Source organism: Lepisma saccharinum, chromosome 20, assembly GCF_977018435.1.
Source record: "Lepisma saccharinum chromosome 20, izLepSacc3.1, whole genome shotgun sequence".
Classification (NCBI taxonomy): Eukaryota; Metazoa; Arthropoda; class Insecta; order Zygentoma; family Lepismatidae; genus Lepisma; species Lepisma saccharinum.
The window spans coordinates 9961730-9980690 of NC_139248.1; the positions used below are offsets into that span (position 1 = coordinate 9961730).

Consider the following 18961-nt stretch of genomic DNA (forward strand, 5'->3'; position numbering starts at 1 on the left):
ACCATCACGGGGACGAGGTATGCCTACGAGGTTTGGTTAGGCCTGTTAGGTTAGGTTTTATTAGCACTCATTTTCACCGAAAGGTGAAAAAACGAAATGCCACCTTCAAGAATCCTTAGGAATGCAGAATACGTATGTATCAAGTGAAAAATAAGAAAATAAGGGAATTAGAGACGTTTGGTGGTTACTGAAATTTTACCCACCGAAAAATACCTACGGAAGGGGAAAAACAAGGAAGATTAATTACTCGATATCTCGAAAATGGAAATTATTTTCGTTAAAAAAAGCCAAATCCCCTTTGTTAAACAATCTTTCGCAATGCAGAATAGGTAATTACGAATGTCAACAATTACAGAATAAACGAGTTACAGACGTTTCCCGGCTTTGAAAATTTTACCCATTTTATCCTCGAACACATTAACATCTCTTCTTAGATTATTTATAGGAACCGCACATTTTTTTCGGTTTTCTTTCTCAAGTTTGAAGATATTATCAATGCTTGTATTATGTACCTTGCCAATTTTTCCCACCCTGTGTGAATTTTATTTGACTTAAAAAAAACAGGGCAAAATTGATACAAGCTTGCTCTCGTGCACACAAACATCATGGTAAAATTCACTAACTTTCATTCAATGTGGATATAATCTTAATTTTTACTGTCAACTGACTGCAAGATAATAATATTAAAATATCATGTTCATAACACAACTTACAAAAGCTCACTGGTGCTTCTGCTTTACCCGCATCGTGTTGCATCTTGGATGCCGCGCATTCATTATTTCATCAGTGACTTCATCACATTCGTTCCTTCAAAGGAATCATGGTTCACATCTTTTTCACACACAGGTTCTTATGAACGTGATGGAATATGGATGCTATAAAAATCATCATTCATTCTTCTTTATTGTCGTGATTAGCTTTATTAGAAAGTTGTGTTGTCGTCGTTAAATATTAAATAATCAAATGCTAATGCATCAACAAATTTGAGTTTTGATGCTTGTTTCACCAAATCTGATGACACGCTGATGAATTCTGGAAGGCGCGGCAAAGCTAAACTAAATTGTTATGTTTTTGTTTTTGCATATGGTCGGAGTTTTATTTCTGAGTAAGTGAATGCCGATTCCTTGAATTTATTACCAAAAATCATGGCAGCATGGACAATATGAGCAATAGAATTTACTGGTCATCTGAAACCACTTCGGATGTAGTGAAGGTAACTTACTAGCTTCGTAAACCCGTTATGTCACCTTTTTTTCCAACGTAGAAAACAATCATAATATGTGAATAAAATTTCAATATGACCTGTGTGTACACCACAGGAACAAATGCTAGAAATAGTGTGTCATTTATGGTCGACTTGCATTCCATGAGAGTACTCCGTCAGAGGTTAACACTTCGTGCAAATAATTTTGAGTTTAATTTTGTTTTGAGGTAAGCGCAAAGTTTCTCGGATAATTTTTAGTAAGTAAGTGTCGGTGGCGAAGCAACAGTATTAGAGAACTTGTATCATTCAAAAGCCTGCTTAGTCATTTCATTCTAAGACAAAACAATTATCACTACCATGACGGCGCAAGTTCAGATTGTTTAATTTCGAAATAATCATAGCGCATATGCCATTTTTAACATGGTTCTATTTCTATCTATGTCTCTTAACATATATTTCATCGGCCCAGTGGCGCAAGAACGGGGGGGGGGGGGGGTACAGGGGTACATGGTACTACTTTACTATACCGGAGACACCTATCAATGATTTATTTCGCAATTTTTTACAATGCTAACGTACTCTTCTGCATTGCGGAACATTTCTTTAGGTGAAATAATGAATTTATAACGAAAATAATGTCTATTTCTTACATTAACGAGTACTTACTGTTGTACCTTATTTTGGTAAGAATTTACAATATAGAGAAAGTCTCCAATTTTGTTAATTTTCGGTATACTTACTAATTTTGGCCTCCTAATCACGAATCTGTTGTAAAAACCCGGGGGTCACGTCTAGAACTTGTACATTTTGATGAAACATTGTTCATTAGCCCCAAAAACCATCCACGGGTAGCCCCACAAACCATTGACGTTAGCCCCAAAAACCATTGATGTTAGCCCCAAAAACCATTGACAGGTAGCCCCACAAACCATTGACGTTAGCCCCAAAAACCATCCATGGGTAGCCCCACGAACCATTCACACGAGGTTAGGTTAGGCCTGTTAGGTTAGGTTCCATTAGCACTTATTTCACCCCTAAATTCATCGAAAAAATAGGGTTTGTACTAGAATTGATCATCATAAATCATTTTCTTGTAAAACAACAGTGTGGTTGGAAACAATGACATTTTCGTTCGTAAAACTACGCATATACACCTATATATATATATATAAAAATCAATCTGCTGTTTTCAAATTTCCAGACGTGACCCCCAGTTTTTTACAACAGATTCGTCATTTGGAGGCCAAAATTAGTTAGTATACCGAAAATTAACAAAATTGGGGACTTTCTCTATATTGTAAATTCGCTCCCTTATTTTCCACAAACCATCCATGGGTAGCCCCAAAAACCATTGACATTAGCCCAAAAATTCACGATAGCCCCACAAACCATCACGCGGACAAGGTATGCCTACTAGGTTAGGTTAGGCCTGTTAGGTTAGGTTCCATTAGCACTCCTTTAGTTCAATTTAGCATATACGGACAACATCATGGCAGCAGCAGCAATAGTGCATCGGAAATAGATTTTCGTAGAAAACCACATGCATTCGCATTAAAATGGATCAAAACTACATTCCCGAACATCAACAACACTACAGAAAATGATTTGCGTAAGTACTTTCTCCTGTAAATTTGAAGAAATCCGTCTCCGGTATAGTAAAGTGTTACCGAGGTACTTGAAGGGGGGTACTGGACCCCCTTAAATTCATAAATCCCGTTGTACCCCCTGTACCCCCCTTAGATAATTTGACAGACGCAAGGTGCTACTGTTAAAGAAACATATTTTCAATTCGCTCAATAAAAAAGGTTTAGGTATATTGTTTATAACTTACAAGGATTATCTAATTTATCTTACATAGCTACCACAGAAATTCAAACCATTGTAAACTTATTCTACTACATTGTGCTTGCTACTATGTAGTCAGTTCATTGACCTGGCTTCTTGGAAACCTCTTTAAGGAGATGAAAATTGTGTAAAATTTCTGTGAAACAATTTGAATCAGATAAAGTTTACTCTCAGAAAATCACGCTCCAGATGAATGCTCCTTTGCGTAAAGGGGGGGGGTACACTTTTCTAAAGAAGTGGTAGTGTCGATTCAAATATAATATATAAATCTTCATCAGAAGAGTATATGACTGACCTTTTCTTTTGAATTTTTCAAATGGAATTTTCCGAAACGAAATACTTACACAAATGAGACGAGATATTGTGGGGTACAATGTACTCCTGTACTTCATAACTTTGTAAGAGTGAAAAGGAAAACTATACTTAAACCTATATATTAAGAGATTTTTGAACATAGAAATGATACTGATACAAGAAAAGTCTGTGTTTCCTCTCAAATTTCGAAACGAGACTGAGACTCTGCAAAATCAAAACGAGGCGATACTTGATGTCCGAGATGATCTCGTTCGAAACTCTGGTGTCATATTTGAAGAAATTGGTAAAAATAAATTTAAATTACTGTCTCTCTTATCAGACATACCAAGCATATAATTTATTGACTTCTTTTTTTCAAAATGTTGTGAATTTTGTTTACTGTAATTGTAAAGTTAATGCATTAGTAACAATTGTGAGCCTGTGCTGCCCAGTTTAATCTATTTATAATATAATTCCGTATTTCGACTGTTCACAGCATCCAAACAAGATATAATGCAGAAAAACGTTAAGTAAAGTTTTGCTTTAATGACATATACGATGTGAAACTTTGAGTGGTGACACAATGTACGTGTTGCTTATACTACTAAACATTTCATGGGTCAGGACGAGATATCTCGCCTTCAATTACACAATTCAATGCACAGAGCTTTGGATTCCACTTTAAACTGCAAATTCAGTCCCGATTAGCCCATGAAGTAAATATACATAGAATAAGGTTTAACAACTTCTGAGGGGACAACAAAACAAAAGAAAAGCACAAACAAGACCGAGAAGGACCTCACCACACAGAAGGGCCTCCCCAATGGCGCAGTGGTAGCATCATCGCCTTGTAATCAAGGGGTACCGGGTGGAGGCACAGTGGTTCGGGTCCCACTTTAAACCATAGGTCCAATCCCGATTAGCCTTAATGTGCATAAAGTGGACATTAAACACCAAATCAAATAAACTCAAACTCACCATACAGGAGACGAGATGAGGCTGTGACAATTCTCGACTCGTCTCATCTCGGTGTCATTCCTAGGTCAAATGAAAGGTTCCCCTTTCCTAGACATTAGAACAGGGTGCATTTTGTGATTTTATCAGAGGACGACAACTTACTTTTACCTAAGTATTATATATAGTACTTAGAATTGGACATTAATCGCTTAAAATCTAATTTTGATGTCGAATGCAACACAAACACAATGCCATTTGAAGTTAAACCCTCAAGTCAAACTGGAAGAAAATTACATTAGTCAAATGAATGCACGGGATAAATGAGACTCACTGCAGGTCCTATGGTTTGCCAGTTGGCTTGTCAAAGCCACTGTGTTTTCTAGACTAGACTTCATTCAATTTCTTCCAAATATTTCTGCATGAAAGCAATGCACTGGGGGTATAAGGAAAGTAAAAGTGTGTTTAAAACTTCTAAATTATTTTTCTAATCAGTTAAGGTTAGGTTTAGGACATTTCACATTCGGCTGGTAGATATTGGTAGATTTTTGATTGAATTCACAAGGTCTTTGAGCGAGATGTTAATGTTTGATTGAGTGATTTGGTTTATTTTACTTCGCATTTCTGCCACTTCTGGCTAATCGCGAAGATGAGGGTGAGTGATGGTATGATGAAATAACACCCATAACCAGGCCGGGATTCGAACCAGGGGACCTCTGATGTCATAACACACTATGCTAACCCCTCCGCCACAGAGGCTGGCGAGGTGGGAATGTGTTTTGGATTTTTTTTGTAGATGCGAAAATCTTTAACTGTGACGTGCACATATTTTTGCTTACATTAAAGTTCACCTTTTTATGTAAACGAGGAATTGACAAGTCACCTTAAAACATGCATGTACATACATTTAATACTACTAAATACGAAAAGAAACCTTGGTCGGCTCTTCATATTATCCACCGAAGATTGAAAATAAAAATAAAACAACTTTCAAACGTTTGGCTTTCCTTGCTTGCTGTGAGATCTGAAGGATTTCGGTTTTGTATATGTAATGATATACTTTCGGTGCTTGAAGAACGTCATTAGGTACAAATAATTATGTTACAAATAAATGCTTTGTCAAATGTTTTACAAATATTCCAAACTTAGACCTCTTACGAGTTGATCGGGAACCATCTCAACTCAATATTTTTTTTAAAAAAATACAACACCCTATAGATGTCTGAGGAAATAGCGAATACATTGTTTTTAAAAGGCATTAGATGTGGTACACATCTGCCATAATTTGTTTAAAGATATTTTTATGCTTAGCTATGGGACTTTAAAATTAAAATGAACTGAACTGATGTGGACTCTATAAGTATGATATATTCAATAATGTGGTTTCTATATCCAGTTGGTGAGATACGATTATTCCTGGTTGGGATGGCTGAAGATAGAAGAGAGGGGGGAATCTTCCTCACACCCTTTAATCTCACCCTGCATTAAAAATCAAGATATGTATCTTTGTTTGCAATTTTCACATTTTGAACTCCTCATATTCCATTTCGTTAAATTCAAAATGAGCCCATGAACAAGGTCCAGAGCTTTATATTTTTTGGAATTGTTATCTGGTTAAAATCTGTTTTTAAAATGACCATAAATACTAAGGAAAACAAAGAAATGAAAATTGTTTATGCCAATTTTTAATTTTAAAAAAACAGGAAATTAGTGTGCTGTTCTAAAATGAAATATTTTTGATGCCTTCACATCATACCTTAGGTACTACCTTTGAAGTAGTATATGCGTAGTATATATATATGGGAGACTGAATTTTGTACCCCCCCAAATGAAAAACGTTCCTACGCCACTGCATCGGCCTAGTGATTACTTACTACATTTTTCTTTTAGATAATCAATTTTCTTCCATTTATTTATTTATCCACTGTTGTTTTGGATGCTGCAGTCTACTTCACGTTAGTGGTGTGCAACAAGCTTTCTGCTTTCGTTGTTAGGTTTGGTGGATTAAGTTACATTAACTTTCCAAAATATTTGCATTGTTAGACGTGTCAGGTTTAGGGCTCTTAGAATGAAAATTATGTCCCTAAATGGTTTCAACAACTGATCCTGTGGGTTCTAGTTTCAAGCATGACACATCTTCAGACAGTTTTGAAAGAAAATCTTGTGTGCGCTTTTTACGGTTTTTAAAGGCATGTTTGTGTTTTGTTGGGTCGTTGAAAAAATATGTACATCCTGTGCAGGTCCCTTTACACCTTGTGCTTGTAACCTTTCTCACGGGGCTCTTTACACCCCTTTTTTTAATGTTAAGGTAAGGTTTTTTAGGTAAGAGGATTTTTCCTTCTACACTTTGAAGGGTGCCAAATGGCCAGTGGCATCACGTGCGGTTCGCATACGAGCGTTCACAATAATGTTTTTGTACTGAATGCAGATTTACTCCTCTTCCTTGTAACCTCATCTTCAATTGAAAAGGTGAGAATAACAGTTCAATTTCTTTTCAACAATTTCCCCCCAAAATCACGCTATATTTGAAGTAATGCAAGAAGGACCTAGGGGAAGTTGTCCCTCTCCCCCTTAAAATCCGCCAGGTTTAGCGAATTCTCTCTAAAGTTTGCAACTATGTAGCACAGATATTTTCGAGTCCCCCTAGACATGCCTTGTATATGCTGCACTCTGGTGCCGAATGTAAGAAGTATTTCCGCTTGCATCAGTGTTCGCACAGCGAAGTGAACATCTTCTGGGTATAGTGGCCAACAGCCCCTTAGCTGTCAGCTCTATGCAACACGCACAGCAATTGTGTTCAACGCTCTCCGTGGAACACCGTGGCAGTCAGTGTTACCAACATCTAGAGAAGTTATCAGACGTGAAAGAAGTTGTGTCAGAGTAAATTGTGTGTATATACTCGTACATCAAACATAGTATTCTTTCGAAATATACGTATGTGTGTGTGCATTTAATATGTACATAATTTAAGACATATACATGAGTGTTCATGTGCTCATGCGAACATTATCAGGCGACGTGCCTGCAAATGGCCACATGTGTGTATGCACCCAGAACATTTTAATTCATTCATTCCAGTGGAAAGGAGTGGGTTCTTTTCTGTTTTTCTCTCTCCCAACCCCTGCTGTCAAAAAAAAGGAAGCTGAAGCTGGGGCTTGGTGTTTGCGAACAGCTTTTTGTAGGCCCTAGATTAATGCTTAGTTATGCAGTAAATTATTAACTTGTCTTTTTTCTGTTTTTAGATTACACTGTATGTACACATCACCAAGCTGTAACCAATTAATCAGGAATGGAAGACTCTAGCCTAAAGAAAAGGCCAGTCCCTTCAGTCTCAAATTATGTGGATCATCCTATGGAATTTGTGGACATTAGAATTAAAGTTGAACCTGATGATGAACCTGCGATTGAAAATGAACCATTTTATTTTAAGAATGAAAAAACACTTGCCAATCCCATTGAGTGTATAATACCAGACAAACATCTAGTAAATAGTACACAAGTACCCACTGAAACTGAACGCTTGGTACACATTGTCAAAGTAAAGTGTGAGCCAGATGAATGTTTAGACCTCAGTTTGAAAAGCAATCCATCCGAGACGCAACAGGTATCATGTGATCTTGAAGGTAACAATTCTAAACATGTAAATGTAGGAATATCAAACAGTAATAATACATTACAATCGGATGATGAGGCCAGCTGTCAAAGTGATGAAGACAGGGAAGAGCTGTTGGTTGAGTGCAATGTAGATGACATCACATTAAATGTGGAGTGTAAGCTTGAAGATGATACAGAGGCTTCATATATTAGGTTAGTACCATGATACTAGTTATATAATTTTCATGTTAATAACAAGGGTATTTTGAGTGTAGCATCCTGCACTGTGTGGTCTGAGGTGCAAGCTTTGGGCTCCGGCAAAGGGAGCAGTTTCAAGTTTCCCGGGAAGAAGTGGTTTCAGCATGTGTATGGGACCGTTGGCCATCCACAACCATGAGGGAATCATGAGCGTAAGCTGGTCATAGAGAACCTACAGCAATAACCGGGGCGGTAAACTTTCCGTATCCGGAAAACTGGTTTCTTAAAATTTACAGGAGAAATTACTTACCGAATGAAGTTTCTTTAGACTTGTGGAAGTTCGGGGAAGTGTTTGCTCGCATCGTTCATTGAATTTTGCTTGTATTTCAAGTATTTTTCAATATAAATGTGTGACCGATGCACGGAAGCTGTTGCATCCATTTCCTTCCAGCCAGATGTTGCCTGTGCGTAATGACGTAATCCCGGTCAATACCAGTCAGTGTTTCCAAACACGTGTTTTTGTGACTGAAGAAGGTTCGTTTCCGCAAATGTTTATGGGACTATATGTCAATGGTTCGTTGGGCTATGCGAAAATGGTGTGTGGGGCTATGCATTTTTTTCTAAACCAATTTTTAACTATTGTAACCTAAACGTGACCCAACCAAACCTTACCGGAAATGGTTTGTGTGGCTACGTAGGTATTTTTGGATGGAGTGGGGTGGAAACACTGCATGCTGACTACGATAGTGAAACTGTGACCACCATTTAGCATGTTACAGAAGGGGAAAAGAAATTAACAAAACTTACTTCATACGTCGAAAATATAGATTATTTCCGTGAAAAAAGCGAAATGCCTCCTTCAGCAATGTTTCTCAATGCAGCATACGTAAGTAGGAATATGGAAAGTGACATAAATAGCGAGTTTCAGGCATTTTCCGGATATGGAAAGTTTACCACCGGGGCTTCGCTGTGCTCACCACACATCACCCTATAACCGGTTGGTTCATCTGGCGGTTGGGAGGTAGGCACTGGTCCTCACAGGCTATTATTATTATATCATATATGTAGCACCCATCTAGGATGGGAATATATACTGAATATAAGGTTGTATTTGTGGAAGAAGACTATTGATGACAACAGGAGGGGAATAAGTAATAACATTATAATTATTCCTGCTACATGGGTTATTTTGTAAATGAGTCATATTCTCCATTTATGGGAAATTTATTGCTTATTTTGTATTGTGTACCTTAGTGTTTTCATTACTAGCTTCTTTACACATTTTATAAATGCCTCATCAACGTTGGCCTTATTTTGCACAAATGTCAGTTTTTTCGCCAACTATACTTTCTCATGTTAGGTCAATTTGATGAGAAGTAAAGTTCCTGATTAATATTTTATGCACATTATTATAACATATAACAGTAATGTGCATAAATCTTAGGTACTGTCAGTTCAAAGTCGTATGCCAATCTAATGCTTGTCTTCATGTAAGTTGAGCAGAGAATAAAGCATGTGCTCTCTTCAAAGCTTTTGCCAATGAATGAAAACACCCATGTGATGCCTTAGAAAGTCAGAATCAAACTTGAGCTTAACTTGAGGGGGGGGGGGGCAGAATCAAAGATGTTTTTACCTCATTAAAGTAGCATACAGGATTATTTGCTAAATACGAGGGTAATCCCAAAAGTAAGGTCTCCAATTTTTTATAAATACAAAGAAACTTTTATTGTCAATAATGTTTACATCATTTTAAAGCTTGAACATTTATCTATTTTTCTACATAATCACCATTTCGGTCGATGCATTTTTGTAAGTGCTGCAACAGTTTTTGTATGCCCATGTCATACCAGCTCACCACCATGTCGTTGAGGAAGCATCCAACATCATCCTTCACCTCATCGTCGTTGCTGAAGCGCGTTCTGGCCAAATGTTCTTTCAACTTGGGAAACAGGTGGTAGTCACTGGGTGCCAAGTCCAGACTATAGGGTGGGTGGCTGATGATGTCCTATCCAAACTGTTGCAGGAAAGCGACGGTTTGTGGGGGTGAGCATTGTCGTGGAGAATTCTTATGCCCTTGCTCAACATTCCTCTTACAGGTTCTAAATGCCCGTCTGAGTTTTTTCAGTGTCTCACAATAACTGTCAGCATTTATTGTGGTCCAGAAGCCATGAAGTCGACCAACATTACCCCCTTTCGATCCCAAAACACAGTTGTCTTGACTTTACTGATAGACTGTGTTTGTTTGAACTTTCGCAGCTTGAGCGAAGAGGAATGCCGCCACTCACGTGTATATCGTTTTTTTTTCTTTGTTTCGCTTTTATTCGAGCAATTTATATTCTGCCATCGAACAACGTCAATCACACAAAAGAAGACCAGCAGTGATTTTTTATATTTAACTATCTAAGTATTTATACACCACAAAATACAGTATTAATATTTATTAAAGGCCCAGGCACCTAACGTCTGTGGTTTACAAACGATTCCGGAATGCACAGATTAGTCAGCTTCCGGTGTGAATTTGTTGAGATAGACCAAACTTAGTTCTTAGAGGTTATTTCACAGAGTACTTACGTCTTCGATGTAACTACTTCGGTATTTACTTCACTTGGCGATAAACACGCTGAAAAACACTAACGTTGAACACAAATCTTGCTGATACCGAGTTCGATGTCTTCAATCTTCTAATCCTCCTGTCGTTGGTTCATAATAAACATGTAGCCTCTCTTCTTTAGTAAACTTTTCTCAGGTTCTGGTAGAGATACTGCACAGGCCGATAGTTCACTCACAGTTTATTCTTTAGACATCATATCTCTTTTCGGCTGAGATTATGGCCGATAGTTCACTTACAGTTTGTTCTTTAGCCTCTATCTCTCTTTCTGGCAGAGATCATGGCCGTTAGTTCAATTACAGTTTTTCACAGCCCGCGAAACCAGTAACCAACGTAACATGGATCCTAACCGTATCAATGCTTGACTCGGACTGTCTTCTCTGCAACGCACATCAACCGTTCACTAGAAAAGACGTTAGCTTTTCTTGCCGCCCTTTTCTCGCCAGCGAGGGCGGGTCAACTTTTATAAGGGGTGCGTTAAGATTGGTTACACGTGATTGTTGTTTGGTCTCAGGTGTGAAGTGGAACAGCCAGGTTTCGTCACCTGTGACAATCGAATCCAAAAAAAATGTACTTTTCGTCTGCATACTGGCGAAGAAATTTGCGGGAAGAGTCAACTCGTTGCTGTTTGCGTTCTTCAGTGATCTTTCGCGGGACCCATCGTGCACACACCTTCCGATATTGCAACTTTTCCATCACAATCCTATGAATGGTGCTTCGGGAAACCTCAGGAACCAACGTACAGGGATCATCCAGAGTGATCCACCGATCTTCATGCATGGTTTGCTCAACCTTTGTGACTGTCTCGTCAGAAATTGACGGTCACCCGCTTCTTTCTTCGTTGTGAATTTCAGTACGACCACCTGCAAACTCCCTACACCACTTGCGAACATTTTTGACATACATGAACGACTCGCCATACAGTTCCGTCAATTGGCGATGAAATTCAATCTGTTTAACGCCTTTTGCGTTCAAAAACCAAATGCCATGCGCCTTCTTGGTCTCGTATACAGATTTAGTGAAATTCAAAACCCATCATCTCTTGCCTTATTCTTTTAATCTTCCATCTCACCCATCCTTGAATACTGCTCCCCTATTTAGGCAATGGCCTTAAAAACCAATCTTACCAGAATAAATTCTGTTCTCAGTTTCTTTCTTGCCATTCTTCGCCATAGAATACCATCTTTCCGACATCTATCCAAATCAGACACCATGGCTGCTCTGAATATTCACTCTTCATCCTTTCGTCGTGATCTAGCTGACATGAAATTTTTATACAAGAGAATAAATGGCAAAATCAGAACTGATGTACCCAAAAGCAAACGTGCAACCTGCAACTCTTCCACAACCCAACCACTAGGCTATCCCTTCTACAACGCTCCTTGTTTTACAGGTGTCAGAAATCTACAACAAACTTCCCCTGGATGTAGATATTTTCCTTCCAGAAAGATTTTTTTCTACATTACTGACCAAGAACATGTAAATCTATCCCATCTTGTTATTGTTTTTATCTATTGTTATCTTTGTTTCTACTTTATGTTGTTTCAGTGTAAAATGGCCAAATAAGACTGTATCTGAAACTCTGAGTAAATAAATAAATAAATAAATCAACTGCACGAAGTTCGTACTTGGCGGTAGTGCCGAGTGGGAGTTTCATTACAAACATTTGCCAAGCCAAGACAGCATCCCAGCGAGGTGCACACGGGCTTGTTTGGGAGTAGGGGAAGCAACCAACATAACAGTGTTGCCAACTGCCAAATAAAAAGTTTCTTTGTATTTAAAAAAATAGGAGCCTTACTTTTGGGATTACCCTCGTAACTCTTACATTTGCGAAATCACAAATATTGGCTTTTATTACTTCACTCGTCAGGTCTCGGGAAGTTAACAAAGGTAAATAATAACTTGTGAACTTTTAGAAACATGAACATTTCGGGATGGGGGCAATGCCCTCATCAAGTTGCACCTATGCCTACTACACAACAATGTAGATTTTACTTCATAATTTTGTTTCAACAGGTCTGAAAATGAGCCAGTTGCCCCAGTGGATGAACTTGGAGAGTGCAAGGAGAGAGATGCAGTGGATTACCGTGAATACATGACAAGCCTAGGACTTTTGGATCATCTGAAGAAAGTTGAAGAGAGAGAGAATTTGCAATTTAATACAACCAGTGAAAAAAGTTTTATAGAATCGCAGATTAGGACGTATTGCAAACTTTGTGAAAAGTATTTTCCATGCGAACACTCAAAGAAACGCAGCAAGGCCCGTAGAAAGAAAGTGCATATCTGCAACGTTTGCAACAGGGTGTTCATGAAACTCAACAATCTGAAACGTCACATTCAGGTACACACTGGCGAAAAGCCTTTCATGTGCCAACTGTGCAAGAAGTCGTTTTCACAAAACGGCTCCTTGAAAATTCACATACGATCCCATACGGGGGAGAGACCTTACGTGTGCCGATTTTGCAACAGGTCATTTTCCGAGAAGAAAACATTGAGATGTCATGTCCGAACACACACGGGTGAGAAACCTTACATTTGTCACACGTGCAATAAATCGTTCGCAAAACGACAGAACTTGAAAGGTCACATTGTCACACACACAGGAGAAAGACCTTTTGTATGTCAAATGTGTAATAAGTCATTTTCAAAATGCCAAAATCTTAAACGTCACATTAAAAGTCACACTGGTGAGAAACACTATACATGTCATTTGTGTAACAAATCGTTCTCAGAGAATCAGACACTGAAACGTCACATCAGAACTCACACTGGAGAAAAGCCCTTTTCTTGCCATGTCTGTAGTAAGTCTTTTTCAAAACAGCACAATCTGAAGCGTCATGAAAAGATTCATGTAGTTTGCAACGAAAGTGATGATAAATCATCTTTAGAAACCTGATGATAGAAGTACAATTTCTATTGTGTTACTTATTTGTAATTGGGTGTTTACTTGGCAGGCATAAACAGTTTTGTGTGTCCAGGGGTGTTCACAGGGAGAGGAAATGCCACAGACCCTATAACATTTTGGGTGGGACATTTTTTCTTTTAACCGCTTGCCTTATTATCCCAAGTATAATCGAACCAAATTACGTTTTTCCTTTCAATTTTTTTTATACCGTACAGACTTGTGAGAATATAGAACAAAGAAATGGGATTTAAAAAGACCCAAAATTTGAAATTTTGGAAATCAATTTGTAAGGCAAGGGTTAAGGTTAAAATGCTTAACTGCTATGGACCATCTCCCAGACCACAATGAATTTCTCGCACCCCTCCAACCACAAGTGGACCCTTCTCCATACCTTTCAGTTGGGGTGCTGGCTACACACTGTCAAGGTGATGAGGTTTTGCCTTGTTCAAATCTTATTCTGACAGATGTATCTTAGTAACTTAGTAACAGATGTATCTTAGTAACTCTTTGTAACTTAGTCCTTCCAATGGCTCATTACTGATTTTCAATTTCAGCAAGAGATACATATGATTTTGAACAACATAAAAATATAAATTTTAAGGATTTGGAATTTCACAAAATAAAGTCGTAATAATTGTTTTCATTTTTGGGGGGCTGGTTTTTTTCCTCTTTGCAGCCTCCCAGATGGTGCAGGGTAGTGTCGTCATCTTGTAATCAAGATTCCCTGTGTTCAATACCTGGTGGAGGTACATAGTGGTTCGCAGTGCTCGAAAAATTTTCTTCAAAGCTAGGTGCCAGCTCTGAAAATGAGGTGCCAGGAAACCACCTACTAGCAATTGTGCATACTACAGTATGTTTCAAAAGTCACGCAATCCAAACTTTGAAAATGTATATCATGAAAATCGTAAGATATATTTACACCGGGTTTTATGCACTAAACTAATCCTGTAGGCTATCACTGGGTTCATAAATTTATGTTAGCATCTATCTAAATAAGAGCAATTACATTATTTTCAAATACATTGTTAATTTGGTGAAAACATCTGTGAACTGATTTTCAACAATAAATACCAACTCTTAAACAATTTGTGGGATCATTTGTTGGTGTTTGACTGGTTGTAAAACCGTTGCTTTGTGAGGTACATCAGAAGCAGGGTATTTTTATCGGAAAACCTCTTGCACATGAGTGTAAGAATGAGTAGTAAAATACTCTTCAGCAATGCACACACACTGCTCTAATGAATACACCATGCTGAATCAATTTAAAAAACAAGCACAGTAGTGTCGAAAGTGAGCGAAGAGAATTCAATGTAACCAGGGGCAGCCTAGGATTTTCTCAAGAGTCCAATTTCTGCACAAAATCTTGATTTTTCACGTAAATGTATAGCCAATACTTAGACACATGTTGCATGCGACTCTTGGCAATATTTCGACCTGCTAGTGTTGCCATATACGGAGATATGTCCCAAAAATGGCACTTGCCACTCAACCCATAAAATCGCGAGTTAAAAATTCATCAAATGTTGCATATGACCAATTTGGTCGCAAAATACAGACTGACATGGCATCAGTCATCAAATGTCTAATTATGACCCTTCAATAATTTCTTACATATTTTTCTTACTCAGAAGTTCATTTCTGGAAAAAATTGAATGCTGCTTTCCGTCAGTTATTAATTTATATAATTTTCTGTACGGAGTGAATGATAATTTTAAGCATTGAAAAATATCTCGGTGGATGAGGCTTTATAATGCAGAAAACCTGGTGTAAATATCTCTTACAGTTTTCACGATATACATTTCCAAAGTTTGTGTTGTGCGACTTTTGAAACACTGTATAAGATGCTGAGCATCATGGTATTCAAAACATCGCTAAATTATTTGAGAAAGGCAGGAAATGGGGTGTTGGAAGACAAAGGGTAAGAAATTGTTACAACGTTGATTAAAAAAAAAAAATGCTAACTTACGCTGTGCTGCAACGTACATATTACAGCAAAAGATCACAGTCGCCAGGCTTAAATTTTTAGTCGCCCTGGCGACCAGGATTTTTCGAGCCCTGTTGGCTCGGATCCCACTTTAAACTGTAGATCCAGTCCCGATTAGCCTTACTGTGCCAACTCAATCAATCAATTTTTTCCTCTTTGCATAAATTATGTTACCTTTCTTTAACTTAACAATAATTCATAATTTGAAGAAGAGACACGTGGTAGTAGATAAATACGGAGATACTAGTACTCACTTTATCCGCAAAACTGTTCCTTAATTTAAGTGGTCATTGCCAACAGTACAAGTTCCAACGAGGATGGCGGCGATTGCCACTGAAATTAATAGAACAAAGAAGAAAAAAACAGTTTCGCGAATAAAAGTGAGTACTAGTTTCTCCGTATTTAAGAATAATAATCAGAAACTGCTTTACAATAGGCTTCTGTAACCATGCAAAGTCACGCGAGATGCATCAGAAATTGAAAATAGCAAAACCGGTAGTTCAAAATGAAACCAGGGATCAGACATACCCCACCATAGTACTTGTGTGGGCTAATATAACATTCAACGTGTATATTTTTCTAAAATATGTCAAAAAAAAGTTTACACCTTGGCACCATGTGCGATGAGGTAGGAGAAGGTATAAGCAGGATATACATACTTCCTACGTAGCTTATTTACTTTAGCTGGTTTGAAGTCACTTTTGCTACTAGGTGCACCATACTTAATCTTTAAAATGTAGCAAAGGGAGAATTTAATGTGGGGGCACATCAAGTAAGGTGTTCAGTAAAGCTAAAAAGTGTATTTCAGTAATAGGACAGTAGCAGACAGGCTGTCCTAATGTTTATGGAAATTATATGATATAATCTGGGGGGATGTGCCATTTGGCTTGAGGGGGGAGGGATGTGCACCTCTGGCAGTGTCTACTTCATTATAATAGTCACTAAATAGTTTTTTTTTAAGTTTTGCCAAGACAACAGACAAGCTCTTTATTTATTTAAACATTGTAGTGTACCTAAGTGTCCCTAAAATTCTAATTTTCAAACAAGATTGGAACTAAATTCTTGTAAAAATTGAAAGGTTAGATTTGGTTATTTTGTTGCTTTTCAACCTCTTTAGAAAATCACTAATTTTGATAAGGAAAACTAATTTTTAGAAAGATATTTGTTAAATTTATTATTTTACATAGTTGGTGTGAACATGTTATATTACAAATTATTTATTGCATTTTTCTATGTAATCTGAGTGTATTCCTGATTTTGTTACTAGATGTGTATAGTTATATTGTTCTTGAGAAGTTTACTTTTAAAATCTATTGTGTGTATCTATATTAAACAGTTATGGTTACAGTGCCCTGTTTTAATGATTAAATGAGTTAATAGCTATTTTTTGGCAGTTAACACTCCCTTGTACTTTACCATATTGTTCACTGATCCTGAGTACACTCAAGGTTTTTGTGTTGGGGAGTTTCTTGGCAATTGGGTCATAATGTTTGTGTTGCCTATTTAGCAAACCGGCAACGGCCGAGGCATGATATACAACACCATGTGTTGAGGTTTGTGAATGTTCTGCAATGGATTCAGTCTGTTTAGTATTCTAGTTTCCCACACATAGCATAAGACTTATAAATGTGATTCAAATTTAATGAATAAAAAAAATACAAAATTCTGGTGGTATGGAACACACAGTGCAAAAAAACTGAAAGCTTCAAAACAAGAGAAACTTGCTACTTACATTGCAACCTTCCAGACAAGTTACGGTTAAAGGACCTTGTACCGTACCTGCTTCAGTCGTCCAAAAATTATTTTCTCTAGTTTCAGGGGTGGTTCAAATATACTTATTTCTTTACTACAGAAAGGATGTTGAAGAGGTGATGAACTGATGATGATTCGAATTGAGAATGGGCAGTAAAAACGTACTCGAAAGAAGGTGAAGTTGCAAAAAAAAGCCTTTAAGACCTAAAAAAAAAGGCTTAAAAAGCCCATAAGCCGAAAAAGGCAAAAAAGGACAAATACAACCCACCTTTTTTTGCCCTGCAATGACCCAAAATGAACATATATTATGTTGGGCCTCGTTTTCGGACACTAGGGAAATAAAGGATTTTTCCTCAACTTCCGAGCCCTAATTATGAATAAGAAAAATATTACAGGAAATAAAATCCAAATGAGTGAAGAAAACTTGTAGTAGTTCCCAAATGGGGAGAAGCAATAAAGGGTCAAAAAGATGGGGACATTTTGAAACAGGTATAGAGAAGAGATTTAATCATAGAAATGAATAATACAGTGGATGGATGCCATTACATACCGCTGAAGAGATGGGTAGGTTTACATATTACGTCCAGTAGATTACTATTTCTGCGCAAACATTCCTGTAGTCGTCGAATGACATCCTTTTAGCTCTAAAGGAATCTGGGTGATTTCCTCACGGATCCTTTCGACTTGACTTACTACAACTGAAGAATCACTCCGAGTCCTGTAAACACGTTTTATGTTGAAGTATGCAGAATACCCCTAGACTACTACAGGAATGTTTGCGCAGAAATCTATCCATCTCTTCATTTGTATGGAATGGCATCCTGTGTAGTATTTATTTCCATGATTAAATATCTTGCAATTATTTATTCTCTTCTCTATAACTCCATTTCAAAATGTCCCATATTTTTTGAGACATCCTTTACATACAGGGTGTCACATCACTTTCTTCAATATTTACATTCAACAACCACCACATTTCACAATGAGACTACAAAATAAAAAAAGTACTTATGAGTGGTTCATGTTCTTTTTTGACATTTCGGCCCTGTTTTCAAGAAATTTAAAACAACACCATTGCAACGCCCCTTGTGGGTACGTACTTACATGTTATTTACCACGGCTACAGATATCTTAATCTCATGAGGATAAGTTCTTTGTTTGAGAATTCCAAATAAAAAAGCATTTTATAGCCAAGAGGATATAGTAAAATGCGGATCTATATTCTGAGAACTTGACAAAATACAGAGAAAATATATATATGTATATGTATAATCAAAAAGGCTTCTTCTTCTTTTATCATCAAAAAGGCTTCTTCTTTTAATATGGAAACGGCTTCTTTTAATATGGAAAAGCTTCTTCTTCTTTTATTATGGAAACGGCTTCTTCTTTTAATATGGAAAAGCTTCTTCTTCTTTTATTATGGAAACGGCTTCTTCTTCTTTTAATATGGAAAAGGATTCTTCTTCTTTTATTATCAAAAGGCTTCTTCTTTGATAATCGAAAAGGCTTCTTCTTCTTTTCTTCGTTTAATTTATTATCTTCCTTTAAAGCGTAATCTTATTTATGTGCTCGCTTTCCCCCCGCTTCTTTGTCAAACAATACAAGCTATACTTGTAGAAAGAG

The 18961-nt window shown here is 37.4% G+C and overlaps 1 protein-coding gene across 1 annotated transcript; it reads left to right on the plus strand.

Annotated features, from left to right (window-relative positions):
* The first annotated feature begins 1011 nt into the window (after positions 1-1011).
* On the plus strand, positions 1012-16914 carry LOC146003714 (uncharacterized). Its single transcript, XM_083142100.1, has 3 exons — positions 1012-1213; positions 7540-8104; positions 12714-16914. The coding sequence occupies exons 2-3, from the start codon at positions 7587-7589 to the stop codon at positions 13591-13593; spliced, it is 1398 nt and encodes a 465-aa protein (XP_082998226.1). The 5' UTR covers positions 1012-1213; positions 7540-7586; the 3' UTR covers positions 13594-16914.
* The last annotated feature ends 2047 nt before the right edge of the window (positions 16915-18961 follow it).

Coding starts and splice junctions, on each gene's coding strand:
- LOC146003714 (XM_083142100.1), top strand. CDS start 7,587: ATGGAAGACTCTAGCCTAAAGAAAAGGCCAGTCCCTTCAGTCTCAAAT. Junction 8,105..12,713: donor ACAGAGGCTTCATATATTAG/GTTAGTACCATG, acceptor TTGTTTCAACAG/GTCTGAAAATGAGCCAGTTG.